General features: G+C 41.7%; 1 protein-coding gene across 6 annotated transcripts in view; it reads left to right on the top strand.

The window, feature by feature from the left end:
• The window catches only part of rbms3 (RNA binding motif, single stranded interacting protein), a 265,275-nt gene that overhangs the window by 229,851 nt on the left and 18,240 nt on the right, over window positions 1-17,184 (top strand). For all 6 annotated transcript variants that reach the window (XM_070846037.1, XM_070846036.1, XM_070846041.1 and 3 more), the window contains 3 exons: window positions 37-80; window positions 4,024-4,120; window positions 7,548-7,598. In XM_070846037.1, the coding sequence (XP_070702138.1) occupies window positions 37-80; window positions 4,024-4,120; window positions 7,548-7,598 (192 nt within the window). The remainder of the gene's footprint in view (window positions 1-36; window positions 81-4,023; window positions 4,121-7,547; window positions 7,599-17,184) is intronic.

Raw genomic sequence — 17,184 nt, 5'->3', positions numbered from 1 at the left:
ATTAATCCTGCATGTTTATTGGTTTTTCTCTTTCAGACTGGCATGGCGTTAACATACGATCCCGCTGCAATGCAGAATGGGTAAGAGCCTGACGGTCAATCCATCCTTGGCAACAGCTAATACACTCACCTCTTGGCTCATAGGACCCTAGTCAATAATGCTGTCATACATAAAGATTAATGTAGTGTCTGCACTTTGTTACTGTTTGATTAAGGAAATCTATATGGATTTCAAATATCGGTTTTCATTGGTTGGGTCAGGTGAGAAATGGCAAAGTCTAGCTGAGTGAGCTTGTGTGTGTTTAGGCGTGTTTGGGTATTCATGTATGTGTGTGTTCCTCTGTGTTTCTGTGTCCTTATGTCATGACTTAATGGTGCTGTGGAAATAAATGACCCGGCAACGTGTTTTATTTTTCCCCGTGGTACTGAGGCAGGAAGGAGAGTGTTGAGGCTCCCCTCTATCTCCCTCTGGCCTCCGTCATTCACAGGAAGCTCATTCCCTTCCTCCTAAACCACTTATCCTCCAGTGACTCTGAGACAATCTCAACCAAAAAACTGGATAAAAAGCATCACTCATTACTTACAGCCTGCCATGTAAAAGCCTGCTTCGCTGCAAATCCGCCAAATTATAATCCCATAGATATTTGTGTGAAGCAACAGACCGGCTGGAAAAGGAATGGTTCACTCTTAATACATTTGACCAGAGGTTTAGCCTAATGATCATTCCAGAAAAAGAGAAACAGGGTGAATTAAGTACCAAGAATTTGAAAGTAATCAACTTTATTCAAGTGTTAATAGAATGCATAAATAAAAAATAGTGAATCAGCTACCAAAATATGTTAATGCCGAGTAGAAAATGCAGTTTAACTGAGACTGTAACTATTAAACAAAAATGTCACATCACATCTGTAAATCAAAATCATCAAGTGCAAATTGCATTATCCATCTATCTGTCCATTTTCTGATTCGTATCCGGGGTCGGGTTGCAGTGGCAGTAGACTAAGAAACATAGTCCAGACATCCCTCTCCCCGTCAACATGTTCCAGCTTCCCCTGGGAGATCTCAAGGCATTACCAAGCCAGATAAGATACATAATCTCTCCAGCATGTTCGTGGTCTACCCCGGGTCTCCTGCCAGTAGAACATCTCCAAAGCACCTCTAATGCTCCTTTTGACGAGAAGGGGCACCACCTCTACTCTGAGCTCCATCTGGGTTCCAATCTGAATTCCTTACCCAATCTCTAAGTGTCAGGCCCACCACCCATGAGCTCATTCTTTTGGTCAGTAAATTAAGTTTGTAACCATAGTTGAGTTTTAACCCAATGATTGGAGCATATTCCCATTCCCCTCTCTCCTATTCCATTCTCTTTTTTAAAAACAGGTAATCCCTACCACTTTCTGCAATTCGTGCCATTCCCCAGGCACTGTCCCCGACCTCCAAGTCACATTTAAGTGGCATGTCAGCCAACAAAGCGCAACAATGTCCAGAGCCTTCTGTATCTCAGGGCAAATCACCTGGCATCTTGCTGAATCTGTCAGGGATATGGGTGAGGCCTCCCCCCAAGCTCTTCAAACTCTGCCTATATAGATGACCATGACAAATTCTTCCAGAGGGGGGAATTAAAGACCTTGCAGACAGGGGCCCCAGCCAGGCGCAGTTCACCCTCACTACATGTTCAGGTTTACTAGGTCTTTCCTGTAGTCTCCACCCACCATCAGCTCTGTTCCGTATTTTCACCAGAATGTCTAATTTGTTCTCCCTATGGGGGATCGATAAAGTCTATCTAATCTAATCTAAGGCATATGGCTGCAGATGTTATTATGCAAGCACAAAGTCAATCATCAATCTTCGGCCTAAGGTGTTCCGGTACCAAGTGCATGCTTAAAAATGGTGTTTATGGCCAATCCATGACCAGCACAGAAGTCCAATAACAATTCACCACCCTGGTTCAGATCAAGCAGGCCACTCCTCCCAATCATCCCACTCATGTTTCTTCATCATTGCCTACATCAGCATTGAGGAATCCTCTCCAGGAAACAGTCAGAGCCGTCCTCTCAGCCACTCGTTCCCTTTCCTTCTCTGGGGAGAACTCTAACACCGCGGTGGTCAAGCAGGGGCTCATGAGTATCATGGTGCCTCATGCCTCTCACCATGGGCAGCTCTAGTCCAGCTCTTTCCCAGGAGTGAAGTTCCAGACCCATTGTTATACACCATGGTGATCCCATATCTAGTTGGTACCGCTCCACATCCACCTGCAGTAGCTCTGGCTCCTTCCCTATCAAGGAAGTGTCGTTATTGCAGTTTCTAGTTCGCAATTATATTTCAATAAGTGTTATGTACTACTCTACTTTCATAGGAAAGCTGCTGAGATACTTTTTTTGTCCATGTGAAGATGAAACCAAAAAAGGCATAATACTGAAAGGTATTCCAGCCTCATAAGTAATACATGAAGGGTATTTCACAGTTGTTTTTCACGTTTGTTGACATTAGTTATACTTCCTCATTGTTTGGGGCCTCACAGACGCCACTGTTGTTTGTTTAAAAATGTCATGAAAACTGCATAATCAAACTCTTGTTCACATATATGTTTTCTTTTCTTCATTCATAAGAGCATAAAGCATTGTTATTACACTAACTAAAGAAATATTTCATGTTATATGGGTCATGCATGAACAAAAAAAGTCATAAGATAGCTATTTCATCTGACAAAGAGACGTTACTCCTTTTTAGGATCAGTTAATCCCCAGAGAGGGCTAATTTACACACCTATACATAGTCTTCAGTGCTAGAAGTTGATTGATTTCCTGAGAAACATTGCTGTTTATTTAGCAGACAAAAAGAAATAGCTCAAAGAACGAACCTCATTGCCAAAAACACTAATCTGAATTCCCAGTTAGACCCCAGAGAGCTCTATCTCCCTGTCTGACCTCATATGGACAGACTATTGTAAAATTCCTATAAGGGAAATTCAAATAGATACATTTGGAGTTGTAGAGCTGCATGAAAAGGACTGTGATCACCAATCACAGCTTAATGAAAATTTATTTTGTTTAACCATGTTTTACATCTCTTTTACAGCCTCTCCTCAAACAGAAGTAAATCTATTTTTTGAAGTGTAATTCTCAAACATATCAACTGTTCAGAATCATTTTAGAAGCATTTTTCATTAAGTTAGGCAAAGTCTAAGTTTTGGTTAAAATATAGTAATACACAACATGAAGAGCTGATGCTGTATCATGAATTTGAATGTGGAGTCGTGAAATCTAGAGCTTAGCTTGCCTCGTATCCTCAGCCAGTAGTATGATCTTCAGCTCAGGTGACAGAGACTATTGGACATTCCACTTAGCCTCCCAGGGGATCACAGTGACATTCAGCTGCTGTAAACCTTCAGCAATGAGATAAAGTAGCGTAGTCGACCACCTCGCTTCTCTGCAGCTCATATCAAACCAAAGCTTCTTGAGATGCATTGAGTTTTCTCCTAGCTCAGCCTACAAGCGCGCTACTTAAGCCAACCAGCCAGCACGGTACAGGGTAGACTTAATACTAGAATCCATGCTGAAAAGAAAAATACAGACAACCTCCTACTTTATGTGATGACAAAGCTCAAGTTGATGTGATAAAACCCGACTTTTCAATTGAGAACGCTATAAGACACTTCATGAAAATTTTATGTGGTGTTCGAAATACAATATAAGACCAAGTGTTTGCTCTGAACAAGCTACAGGACAAATCCATAGTGTGTCTGTGTGTGTGTTCAAGTTTGCAAGGGTGTTTTTTCCTCTTATTTAGGCGGAGAAACATTTGTATAGATAAAGATCTGTCAGTTAAAACCCCATTTTTGTATTAAGGTCATTTACATTCTGGTCTATATACCTAATATGAATTTGACAAATTAATTCTGCTGTGTCTGCTCTCCTTTTTTCTGTTCTCTCTTCCTTTTATTACTCTTTTCCTCCTTTCTACTTATCTTTTCTCCAACCTCTTCCTTTCCTTCCCCCCTTCCTCCCTTTCTGTCCCTTCTCAGGTTCTACTCCTCGCCTTACAGCATCGCCACCAACCGCATGATTGCACAGACCTCCATCACGCCCTTCATCGCTGCTTCCCCCGTTTCCACATATCAGGTGGGCCATAATGCACTGCATTATGGGTAGATTGCTGTCTGTATGTGTAACAGGAGGGTTTGCTTTGTGTAGGGTGATGGAAGAGAGGGGGCGGGCTGCAAAACAGCATGAGATCCTCTTCTTCTCACATTGTTTCTTTGCCGCCCCAGCTGTGCTCGATGACATCTGTTTCGTAGGCGGCAAACACACCAGGCATCAGAAAACAAGCAGCAAAAAAGGGATTAAAAAAAGACTGACATGGTAGAAAAAAATCAAATCACCCATCAAGAATGAAAGTGTCTACCAAAAACAGATACTTCCCTCCTAGTTTCCTGACCTCTTTTGTGCTCCCTCAGCTGCTAGCACAATTTTTTTTTAATTTGATTTTTACTAACTTCAATACAATCGCTTCCCTTTCCAAAGTGAATTCCCACATTCCTCACAGCTGTGATCTGTGGAGTAATAAAACATAGCAGAACAGAAACCTGAAAATTGGCTGTGTGAGATGTCAAGAGCTTTAACCGTTTTCCGTCACCACAGATTTCACGCAGCACCCTTTACAGAATCTAAACATCAAGAGTCATTGCCACTGTGCCCTCTCACTCAGCCGCTATCGTTTAAAATCAGCTCTGTTTGGTATGCAGTGACGGACAGAAGAGGATACTGAGCGAGAGAAAGTAGATGAAGAATAGATGAGGAAATAGAAGGGACAGATGGAGAGCGAGACAACTAGGGAGAGGAGGAAGGATAGTACGGGTGGTGGTGATGGCGATGGCTCGGGTGGGGGGGGCAGAGGAGGGGTGTTGCTGAAGGTTGCTGTAGGTTGCTGTGCCCGTCTTTGAGGCACGCTTGATTAAAACTCTGGTCTGGTACCTGCGGTGGAGGGGTAGGGGAAAGAGGAGGAGGGAGAAAAGTGGGCCAGGGCGCGTCTCTAATCCGCTCTCGGAAGGCTTCCCAAATTGATTTATCAAAAACAAAGGCCAGGCTTTTGAGGAATATTAATCCTCACAGTTTCAATATCGGGCAGCTCTGCAACCGCTTCCTATAATATTGCCCTTCAGCCAGTCACGGCAGGAAGGTGAGTCCTTCATCGTCTGTTCAAGTACAAAGAGACAAAGGGAAAAGAAAAAAGGAAGACAAGCCAGGCAGCCACATACGGCAGACAAAAGGAAATCACTTCCTTTTATGATGGGAACTATCTTCTTTGTAATGAAAATCTCAAGGTGCATAGAAATTACTGTATGTGCCATTCCTTCTTTTATGTTTATGTCGAGTGGATATTTTTTGAGCTCCTAGTTTGATGGCATTGATTTATCAAATCTTCAAATGGCCCATGCCAATAGCAGTGTTCTGGTGTTCTTTTTAAGCCTGGCTCCAGTGAGCTTGAATGATGATTGGCTTTGTTTCCTGGAAAAAGAGCTTTGATGATCCACAGGACAGGAGCCAGCCCAGGCCAGATCACTACCAAGATCTCAGCCACTGCTGCCAGCCCGCCGTGGCCTGGTTTACATCACTGGCTCTACAGACTGGCTCACCGACTGACTAAATATGTTGCTGGCTGGTCGGATGTGTGGCTAGTTGGCTGGCTTACTAACCAGCTAACTGCCTTACTGTTTGGCTTCACATGTGACTGGTTGAATGGGCGGCCAACTGGCTGAGCGTGCAGCTGAACGACTTAAGGAACGGGTGTTTGGCTCACTGACTGACAGGCTGTTTTAAATGGTAACACAAGCTGTGAAGGTTCACCCAGAGGTAGGGAGCTTCTTAGGTCATGCACATTCATGCACATCATATCATTTACTCAGACAGAATCTGCTGTAGCTATGCACCTTATCAACTTATCAAAGCTGACTAAAGACTAAAGCTCTTATTATTGTAACTTAAACCTACCTGTAGACCTTGTGATAACAACAATCTTACTATTTCAACACATGACTCACAGAGGTTTCACACCAAAAGTGCAAATTTGACAAATTTGACTTGTGCAATGCAAGGCCATTATTACCAGTAGAGAGAGAGACTGTCCTCTCTCAGGCAGCATCAGCCAGTGTGTCAACTAAATTGAACTCTGAACCAAAATACACTGAACTCCACAGTATATGTCCTATCAAATTGTGGCATTGGAGGGAAGGCAAAGATTATGATCTTACAGAATTTTACAGAAAAGTGGAAAATTTATGTCAGAGGACAGGGATAACTGGTTAACTGATTGCTTATATTTTGGTGTTGTCAGTAGCATCCTGCGCAGTGTACGCTGTCATTTTGAGGTTTGTCAGATGGTGCAATGAATGGCTGGTAAATCATAACACTACAATGGAAATATAAAAAAATTGATACAAGCAGAGACAAATCATCAACTCGCGTCCACTCATGGTGTAAATCTGCGTGAAATCTAAGTAGATTCATTGTAATCTATCTTTTTAATTGACATTTTAAGATTTTCATTTCATCTGGAAAAGCCCAAAGTCACACAGTGTAAGATGGCCTTAAGTCTGATAGAGTCCTAAGTCTCAAGATCACAGCTCTGCTCTCAACTAAATAAATCACATGATGGTTATGCAGTATCTTATTTAGAAAATGCTGAAGATAAGTGACTAAAGATAAACTTTCTCTGTGTCTATCTGCCATCCTGCTCAGCTGGGGAGAACAAATATTGCCATGCATAAACAGACTTGGCTTCATGTTATAGAATATCAAGCTTGTTTAGGTGTGGATCCAAATCACGCATTTGGGTTGGCTCAGAGGATTGATTGCTCTTATAGCAGATTATTCCATGTTTGTCTTTGTTTAATCTAATCATTTTACCAGGATCAGTGGCCAGCCTGTGTGTTTGTCTGCTACAAGCTGTCTAATTCCTCTCTCCAGCACATCTAACAGCTCTGTTTGTTCCTCCATTCCCCCCAATCTCTTGATCATTGTCTCTGTCACTGTTTCACCATCTCTTTAACTCTCTCATTCACATTTGTAGCCATGAATGTCTGTATACGTTTTCCTCTAGTAATAGCTTGGCAGACCTCTGACCTCATATTTAATTTTTTCTTTTTACCATTAATTAATGAGCTGTCTGTCCTTCAAATTTTCACAATGTTTCACCCCTCTTACAACAGCAGTGGGCATGGCATTAATATTATTATCATCATAGTGGGCTCTATGCGCAAGTCATACTGTTGGCAATAATGAGAAGGCAGAAGGGAGATTTGCTGCCTCCAGACTTTCAAATTCTTTTTGTAATTCTTTGGCACAACTTAATCTGTGTAAAGTTCAGCCATTTTGGTACATTAAAGCCAATGCAATCATTTTAAAACCTCCAGACTCAAGAGTATTTGAACATATTGTGAATATTTGAAAAGCGTTTATTGCTTTATGTGGGATAGTGCTTGCATCTGACTAAGACTGAGCAAAATTTATATTGTCACCATCATTTTACATTTTATGTGTTTCCCCTCAGGTCCAGAGTACGTCATGGATGCCTCATCAACAATATGTTATGCAACCCACAGTAAGTACTATACCATTCACCTGCAGTAGCTGCCCTTGACTCCCCAGTTGGGGACCACCCTTAGTTGGTTTTCTATGGTTTACCAGTTTCTCCTCTCTGTAGTGTTTAGCCAGAGTTGTTGAAAGGTTTTAAGAGGAGCTCGTAAAAGGAGTTTATTTCACGTCCGTGCTGAAAATAGTTTACAACATGAGGGATTTTTTATATTTAGAGTAATATGAATGATCTGAAAAATAGAGTCCATCTGAAAAAACATTTAAGCCACATTCTTCCCCTGGTACAGGTCAAATGTTAAACCAACTAAATTGCATACATGCACATACCATTACAGTACCGTAAGAACTTCTGATCGCTAAATGATTACACCACTTTTGTCCTGCAATTACTTTAAGCAGCTCTATGGAAGCATATTATCATATTCAGATAACCACATGTTTCCATCTTTGCTAAGTATACAAACACATTTAGTTTTATTTTTTAGATCGGGAGTTTATAGGTGATGGATCTGCCAGGAAGCATTTCACCATTATTTACCAGACCACAGCACGATACAGACAGGCTGTAGATTGTTGCTCTGGGTTACTCAGCCTAACAGCAGACAGGGAAAATTAATATTAATTAGATTTAGTTCACCAACAACACAGTCTGTCACAGTACACTGAGGCAGTTACATTGCATTCAGTGGTATTCAGTCATCCTAGTTGAGAGTGCAGAACATTAGTTTTCTGAGTGTCCAAAATTGTGTTGCTGTTTTTTTAGGCCACCCAGTCTGCAAAGAATATCCACACTAGTCATTTGATATTTTCTTCACAGCCAAAAGCATATCTTATTTTTTACTAGTTTTACTTTATAGAGTTCATATTCATTTTTTGGATCCATGTTTCCCATAATGCACCAACTGAATTGTTTGGAAAATATCCCAGATTTGCCTCTTTAATGTAATAGCAGCAAAGAGCATTAGTTGTTAAGTTAATTTTTGTAAGGTTGGGCTTTAATTGATTCTAGCATTCTCATTTTGTTGCTTAGAGCTTCTAAATCATTCTGCCAGAGGCTTTAATGTTTGCTTGAGGCTTTTTGTGGCCCCTGAGGCACATTCAGTGCACATTATTCTTCATTGCACTGAACCAAGAGCACATGTATTTGATTATTTACAATCTAAACCAAACCCTTTCACTGTACCATAGGGGAAAATTAGCAAAATGGACTTGTTACTTAAAGTCTGCTACAGTACAGCTCCCTGGACTACAAAACGCGCACTTGGGTATTTCATACATTAAACATATTATCATAAAAGTGTGCAATACTTCTGTGTATCATAGTACAGTGATTAATAAGCATATAAAAAGTTTATAATTTTTTTGATGCAGTAAGTTATTTTCTGCTAGGAAAAGTGCCACCTTGAGAGGAACATTAGTTACATTCTGCTGAAGTTACCACTAATGAATCAAACAGCTGCATAATCTAACAATTTTTTTAGTATCAAATATCACTATTCTGTACTAATGAGGAAATGAATATGCATGCAGGTGAAGAGGTAATGCTTTAGTATTAGGATAAATGACCCACGATGTTAGGGAAATATATTGCAGTGTAGTGTAATACAGTTCAGCTAAATGCTAAATGGATCACACACAGTGTAGTTAGCCATTATTGAAATCCTTATGATATATGAAAAACCTGTATAATTGTGTGGTTTCTTCCATGTGTTTCCCTTTGCAGTTAGTCAGTTTTGTTGCTAAAAAGCACCCAAAAAATTAAATTCAGTCATATTGTCTATGAGCTTTTTCTGCTGCTACTTTCATTGAAAAATTATTGCTTGTCTCAAGCAACCCATGTAAGTGCTAATAGCATTGTTAGCCTGAGTCAAAAAGACAACTACTTGTGAGTCCCTGTGACTGAGCAAATTGGGGAAACACTGGACTCTACAGCTGATGGTCGAGCACTTACTCACTGGAGGAGTGCTCAACCAGCCGCGTGGCCCCCTGCTGTGGCCATTTACCACTCAGTCCTACCCATCTCACTTCCACTCCCGCTGTGGGACAGTGAACATGTAATCTGGTCACAGCAGGCCACCAGCCAGGCAGGGACACACACACACACACACACACACACACCACACCCAGCTGCAGCTGCCCTCCGAGCCACACAGTTTGCCTTTCAGCCTTGCGACCTCCTGTCTATGAGTATCTTAACTCACCCAGCCTTCTCTTCCCAGCTGTAGCTCGCTACCTTCGCAGTCTGGGCTGCACTATCCTGGTGACACTTGTTTCACACAGGATTAAAGCTAGCTCACTAACAAGCTAACTATTTTTCCTGCTGCGGAGTCTGCCTGTTGTGAAAGTGAAGATGTCATAGGTAGTAGAGAGTATTACAAGGTCAACGACAAGAATAATATAATAGTGCAACTGCTCAGCATGTGCAAGTGTGTTTCTCCACATAAGTATACCTGTATGTGTCCCTGCACCTAGACCATACAAATGTATGTGTTTATGCCATTTTCTTCATCTCCTGGCATCTGTTTGTGCTGTTATGGCCTCATTGTCTATGTTTGTGTAACCGCTCATGTTTTCCTGATACATATTTGTGTGCTTTGTATGTGTTATGTAGTGCCATATGTGACGTCCATACTGGTTATGCCCAACCAGCCCATACGGCCGCCTGACAGCCATCCATCTTCCAGCCTTATGTCATGAGGCCTCTTGGAGCCATTGGCAGTAGCCACTAGCCAGTACTCACATTGTACTGTGGTGAACGTCTCATCATGCCGTCATGCCAGCAGTAGCCATGTGTCCATATCCGTCCCCACGGTCCTGTCCCCATTGTGTTCCAGTGGCTCTTTCTGTCACCAAACGGCTGCTAGGTGCTAACCCCAGCTGTCACTGCCGTCAGTGGATAGCCACCAATCTGTCTCCCTTTATGACCCACGCTCATATCTGCTATCAGCTACATACACAGCAGACCGCCCCTTACACACACACAGCCTGCCACCAGCTTAGTGAATCACTTCAAATTAGCCAAGCGTGCTGGCTTCAACAGCTCGAGGGCCTACTCAAAGCATTAAAAACCAATTGATTGTGCTGCAGTTTGGCGGCTCCCACCACGTGTCGCGTGTTAAACCAATGGAGCGTTGTGCAATGGCTCTCCTGGTGTCCGGGCAATATGGAGGCGGCCGAGCATGGAAGGGGAAGAGGTCACAGCTATCCAGTCAGACTTGTTCACTCATTCACTACTTCCTTTATAAGAGACACTAAATCATTTACTCAATAGTAAATTTAGATTTCAGACACTTACTTATCATAATCATTTTGTGTCATTACAGACAGTTGTACAATCACTCAAAGTTATTTTGCCCAAATGTGAAGCATTGTATTGTGGGAATGTTGGCAGAAGGTTGTGCACATGCCGTGGACACTACTTTTTCCATTGTGCAATTTTTTATGGCACTATATAGTGTATAAATTGACACTCAGAATTTTGGTCAAAATGCAAACTTCTTTAAAGAGCAGGTTCCATAGTTTATGGGATCAAACATACTGTAGCCGATTGTTGTTGGTTTAGATGTTCTGGTGAAAGCTACATTAGTGCTTTTTATCTGTACTTAATCTGTACTTTCTTTCAAAAATATATATATATATTCCCTCTTCCCCTATTATTGCCTGTTATGAAAGCAATTGTGATGAATCTTCTGGGTGAGGAGCTCCATTACCATAAAGAACTCTCTACAAAATGATTTCCTAATGTTCAAAGTATTAAGCACAGTTGTTGTCAGTAAGACAAGTTTGGCTTGTCTGTAAAATGATGTGAAAGGTCAGTAGAGCCATATAGTTAGAAACCTTGGTAATTAGCTGCTGCTGATACTGTGTTAGCGGCATTGATTTGTTTACTTATCTTGATGTTTTTCTTTATTTCAGCCTACAAGCAACTTTGTAAATTTGAATTCTATTACAAAATAGTACTAGAATTTGTGGGAAATAATCGTTAATGTATTGAATGACAGTCAATTAAAGTATGTTAAAGTTGAGAACAACTTGAGTTGCTTTACTGCACAGTAAACAAAGAGCACTGCTGCATGTACCGCCTTTCGAAAGGTGTTTGCTTTTATCTGACCAGATTAAGTTTGACAAGTCCATCCATACGAAACGTGGCTTCATCCCATAGAGGAGCTGGCACTTTGTTAGCAGTGAGAGAGAGCAAGTGAGGAGAGAACAGTTTTCAAAATTTGTTTATCCCCAATTAATGGACGAGATGTGCTTGGTGTGGAACTCGATAGAGAGCACCTGTTTTTCAAAGTGGACAGCCAAATGAGGTTGCAGCTTGTTCTTCCAGGCGTTGTTGCTCTTTCTTTTCTCCTCTGTATATCATTTGTCTTTCTTTTCGTCTCTCTTACCGTCTCTCAGTTCTTCTAATGCTGTGCTCTGTTTTGGCAGTGGGATGTCAGAACAGCATGACTGCTTGCCTTTTGTGCTCTGCTCTTTGGTCAGTGCTGCACAAGTCAGCAGACCTTGTAGAAGAGGAGAAAACCGAAGAACTAAAGGCCCCAAAAGACAGATCCACTCATGCAACTCACACACGGATGCGCAGCTGCCTGATACACACATATTGTTTTAGTGCAGAAACACATTCTCAGTGGTAAATCTCACTTACGTACAGATCATCAATCACACACACACACACAGACTCTCAAATTCACTTCATACTGCCAAAGACTGCCAGAGTTACGGCAGTGCCAGCCAAGCGCAGCATTGCTGTCTTTCCCCATGACTTATCCATCCTCTTTTTTTTTTTTCCTCACTGCGAACTGTATGTGCTTCAAGTGTGTGTTTGGAGTGCATTGGCCCTTACATACTGGAGGTGAATTATTGAATTCCTCTCCGTTGCACCCCAGCCAGTTCTCCCCGGCTTCGGCTTTGAATAGACGCTCGCTGGGCCTCTTAGAATTGAACCATAACTATCTGCCCTCATCGGATGGAGGTGAATCGGTGCACTGTGTGATACCCATCTCCCCGCTTGACATGAAAAACGCTCCGTGGATTCAGAAGGGGAACATTATGTCGGTCTCATGGATTTGACTGGCGATGCAGAATTTGAGACGGGGCTACGGTCGTCCTTGAGTTGCTCTCTCTGCTCTTTCTCTCCTCTCTTTCATCCCTCTCTCCCATCCTCACTCCCTCTCTTTTTCTATACATCTCCCCCTCATTTCTCCCTGTTTTTGTCCCACTCCATCCGTCCTGCCTCTCTTTCTCCCTCTCTTTGCCGCTTCTCTACTGCCCTTTCGGAGTACAACTGCCGCTACTGTGCGAGAGCCAGCAAAGAATCGTCTGTTCAGGGTTAAAGTTTCATTCATATAAGAGAGATATTGTTGCAGTGCCACAGGGTGACTGACAGAGAGATTGAGCGGCGGCATTTTCAGTGTAAGCTTTTGGATATTACCTCGAAAAAAAATTGCTGTAGTAGCAAAAATACGAGACAAAAGCTGATATGCTTTGGTGGGTTGGCTTTATTAGCTCAGTGTTTTTCTAATTGGATTTCTGATCTTTGTTGTTTTATTAAATAGAGTAAATATTCTGGAGAGATCCTTGTGTGTGAAATGATCCATTTGTCTATAAAAGGAAGTCAGAGAATGGTTGATCCAAGCAAGGAAAGGAATGGACCTCCCACGAAGACATGACAAATACTGTTACATGCTTCATCTAGCACCCTTATCTTCTCTCGTACATTCACAAATGCACACATACACACACCACAAGATGGTGGTTTCTTTTTGATAATAAATGAATATTTTGGATCTCAGTCTTGTACACAGACACTGGTACACTTATTTGTGTACAACAAAGCAGCAGTATTGCCAATAAAAATCACAATCATGGCTATTTAGTAAGATATGTTCCCATATTCTGACCTGTGATTGTAGCCTACAGCACCTCACATTGTTGCCAGTTTAATTTTAAAGATGTCAATTTCAGTGGTAGAATATTTTATTGTAATTCAGTCGGCATCCTCCGAGATATTTCACATGATTGACGGGCAAATTAATCAATAAGTGGAAGGAGACTGATCCATCACTCCTCTTGTTTTCATTTAATTGTGGAGGACAAATAGTTGTGCAGTAGATAAACATCTTTGCCCGAGGCGAGAAATCCTTCATTGGAATCTTGCTCCACATGTTAATCTGTTAACATACATACACATTATTATGGCCCCTCAACACCCTTACTTCCACAGCAACTATCCCCTTTTCCCTGTAGGTTCTTGTGTTTGCAATTAAGCTTTTCAAAACCCTTAAAACACAAATTGAAACGTGGTGGTAAAGGCAAAGATAAGCTGCCATCCGCATAAATGTCAACTTGTGAGGCTTCATTCTCTGCTATTCATCATTGTGCACCACTATTTCTGTGCTACTTCAGCTCCGTAAAATCCGCAGTTCACCTGTGTTGGTAATAGTAGGGTAGCTGTGGTAGTCTGATAGCCCCAAGGAGGGATTCGTGCTGTGTATTAGCATGAAAGACCCAGGACACTGCTTCCCCTTTATTGGGCTTACCCGAATTGAAAGGTGCCTGAGGGCATCTGAAAACTGTGGTCATAGTCGAGGTAGGTGAAGGCGAAGTTTATACCGAATGGGATAAATAAGAGCACGTACACACACATTCAGTTCATGCACAAAGATATGAATATAGATGAAAAACAAAGGCATATGCACACACTATTTCCATCATATTATAACATTGCAAAACCAGTAACTTGTGTAATTTTGTGGTTTTTATGGATACAGTTTCATTGCCTATCGTGTATACCCTTCAGGTGGGCAAGCCTGTAGTATTAGGGGTATTGGTATTCTGTACGGTATATAGTTACCAGTCAATCATCAGCAGATGTTCTATAACACCAGACTTTCCAAACCAATAACGACTGAGTGAACAAGCGTGTGTGTGTGTGTGTGTGTGTGTGTGTGTGTGTGTGTGTGTGTGTGTGTGTGTGTGTGTGTGTGTGTGTGTGTGTGTGTGTGTGTGTGTGTGTGTGTGTGTGTGTGTGTGTGTGTGTGTGTGTGTGTGTGTGTGTGTGTGTGTGTGTGTGTGTGTGTGCGCGCGTGTGTGTGCGCGTGCGCGTGCGCGCTTTTCACTGGAGATGGAGAAATGTCTATGCAGTAGTCAAATCCTGTGGCATGGAGCCGCACCGCCCCGGCAAGTATCCTGCAGTGTGCGTGTCACGTTTACTCCAACACAAAACACACTAACATACACACACAGGCACAGCATCAGTATCCAAACCACAGAACCTCACAGAGAGAAACCAACTGTCAAGTGCAGCAAGGAATGTGTTGAGTCAAGCGCGGGTCCTCTTTCATGTGGACGACACAAGTGATGCTTTGTTTGAGTGCAAGACTCAGGAATACAGCCTTGGTCATTGTTTGACGTTCTTGAGGCTCTTAACGTGCCATTTTTCACATTTCATCTGTCAGATAACACATTCACTTTGAAAGCTTTTCATTGCTCAGGTCCCATTCATACTTCTTACCAGGTTATTAGTGATTTTGTGTACAATGTCTGTACAGTATGCAAGTTTAAATAACCAGATGCCAGCAGTGACGCATCAGGCCTACAAGGTGAGGATCGGTGTGTGAGCTTTTTTGTGTGGCCTCAGGCTGTTTTCACTTAGAGGGAGGACATTGCCACTGCCTTAAGGTAGTGATATATCAACACCGGTTTGAAGCAACAGTGTAGATAAGCAATAATGTCAGATATTATTACCTGCAGCAACAATAGAGATGAGCGAAATGGCTAGCTTTAGGGATGCTCTGATCAGGTATTACAGGGCTGATACTGATCACAGTTGTAAAGTCATCAGAATCTGCCAGTCTGATACCGATTTTTACAGGATTTTATTGGGTGCATCTACAGAAGACATTCTGTCAAAATGTGTTTTAATCATTTGTAATAATAATAATTATAATTTTCTAACTCCAAAGTGGTGCTAGTCCATTTGAACATTATTACATTATTGTACGTCATTACATGTTGTCATACTTTCTTGTCTTTCTTTCTTAAATGCCTGTTTGACAGAGCAGATTAATAGAAAATCTTAGCTTTGCAACTGTTTCAGTCGGGTAGTTGGAAACACAAACGTAATATCTGCGTTCACAAAATGAATTTGGTACAACAAGAAACCAAATACTCAAGAGCACATCTTGAGTAAACATGTATGGCTAGATACTGATCAGTGCTCCATCAGTGTTGCTATTTACTTGCAATGAGCAGTCATTAAAAATCAGGGCATTGTAAGATTTTTTACAAGATTTACTGTACATTATCTCTGGTCGTTGAGTGCATATCAAGGTATTTAACAGCCAGGGGTCTGATATCATCTCTCTCCTGTCTAGAGCAGGATCAATACCGTTTTAAGCAAGATGGGATTTTGACAGATGCAGACAGACGTGTACACACACACACACCAAAACCAAATATGCATACATTGACAAGATCTGTAAACATCATCTCATACATTTGTAACAGATACATCTGTAGCATCCATTATCTTGCACTTTCTCCCTCTCTCACACACACACACAGAGGACACATCAAAAACATATATTGTCTATTTGTGTCAGTCTCTTTCTCATTTTCCTTCCTCTCTAGTGGACGGATACAACATGACAGACACCCACGTACACACATGCACACACATATACATTCACACACAAACACACACACACATACACACACACACTAAAAGCCCCTCTCTCACAGACACTCAGTCTCACAAACACAGAAAATCGAAATCACAAATCGGCTTAACTCTCCCTGACACGTCTGTGAATTAAGCCTTTCCGTTGCTCTCCCTTTCCCATTATAAAGGCATTGTCAGAGGCTGAATCAGTAACAGGTAGCCCACAGCTCCTGCTGCTTCCTTTTCGCTCCTCTCTTTCTCTTTCCTTCACTCTTCCTCGTCTTCTCGCTTCTTATTTCACTTTCTTTGTCTTCTGTCGCTTTCTCCGTGTCCCTCAGCCCTTGTCTCTAACTCTTCCCCTCCCTCTTCCTGTGCGTCTCATCTCGCTCCCGTCTTCCTCATGACCTCCATCAGCTCTCTCCTTAATCATCCCTCTCCTGTCCTCACAGTTTTCCCTTCACAGTCTGTCTCCTCGTTTCCCCTCTCCTTTCTTTTTTTCATCTGTCACAGCCAGTGGTGAAACGGAACTAAGTACTTGGTATTTTCATTTTCTACTCCTTTCAACTTCAACTTCACTACATTTTAGAGAGAAATAATGTGCTTTTTACTCCACTACATTTGCTGGACAGCCATAGACGGTAGTTTAGATTTTTTTAGATTTAGAGAGGGAGGGAGAGGGAGATTTATTTTCACAGCCAGTACAACACAGAAATACACAGATATAAACACTCTGTAGGTTCAAGATTTTCCACACAAAATGGATAAGAGATGAGTACAATGTATACATTCTTATAAGTAGTTTTACACTGGGGTACTCCATAAGTGAAGGATCTGCATTGGATTGCACCAGCTATTCGTAAAACTCACTAAGTTTGTATGCAAAGTACTTCCTAAATTGTGAGTAATTATGAGCTACTTTCAAGCTGAT

The sequence above is a fragment of the Pempheris klunzingeri genome, chromosome 16, assembly GCF_042242105.1.
Source record: "Pempheris klunzingeri isolate RE-2024b chromosome 16, fPemKlu1.hap1, whole genome shotgun sequence".
NCBI classification, from domain to species: Eukaryota; Metazoa; Chordata; class Actinopteri; order Acropomatiformes; family Pempheridae; genus Pempheris; species Pempheris klunzingeri.
This window is presented reverse-complemented; position numbering and strand designations above follow the sequence as displayed.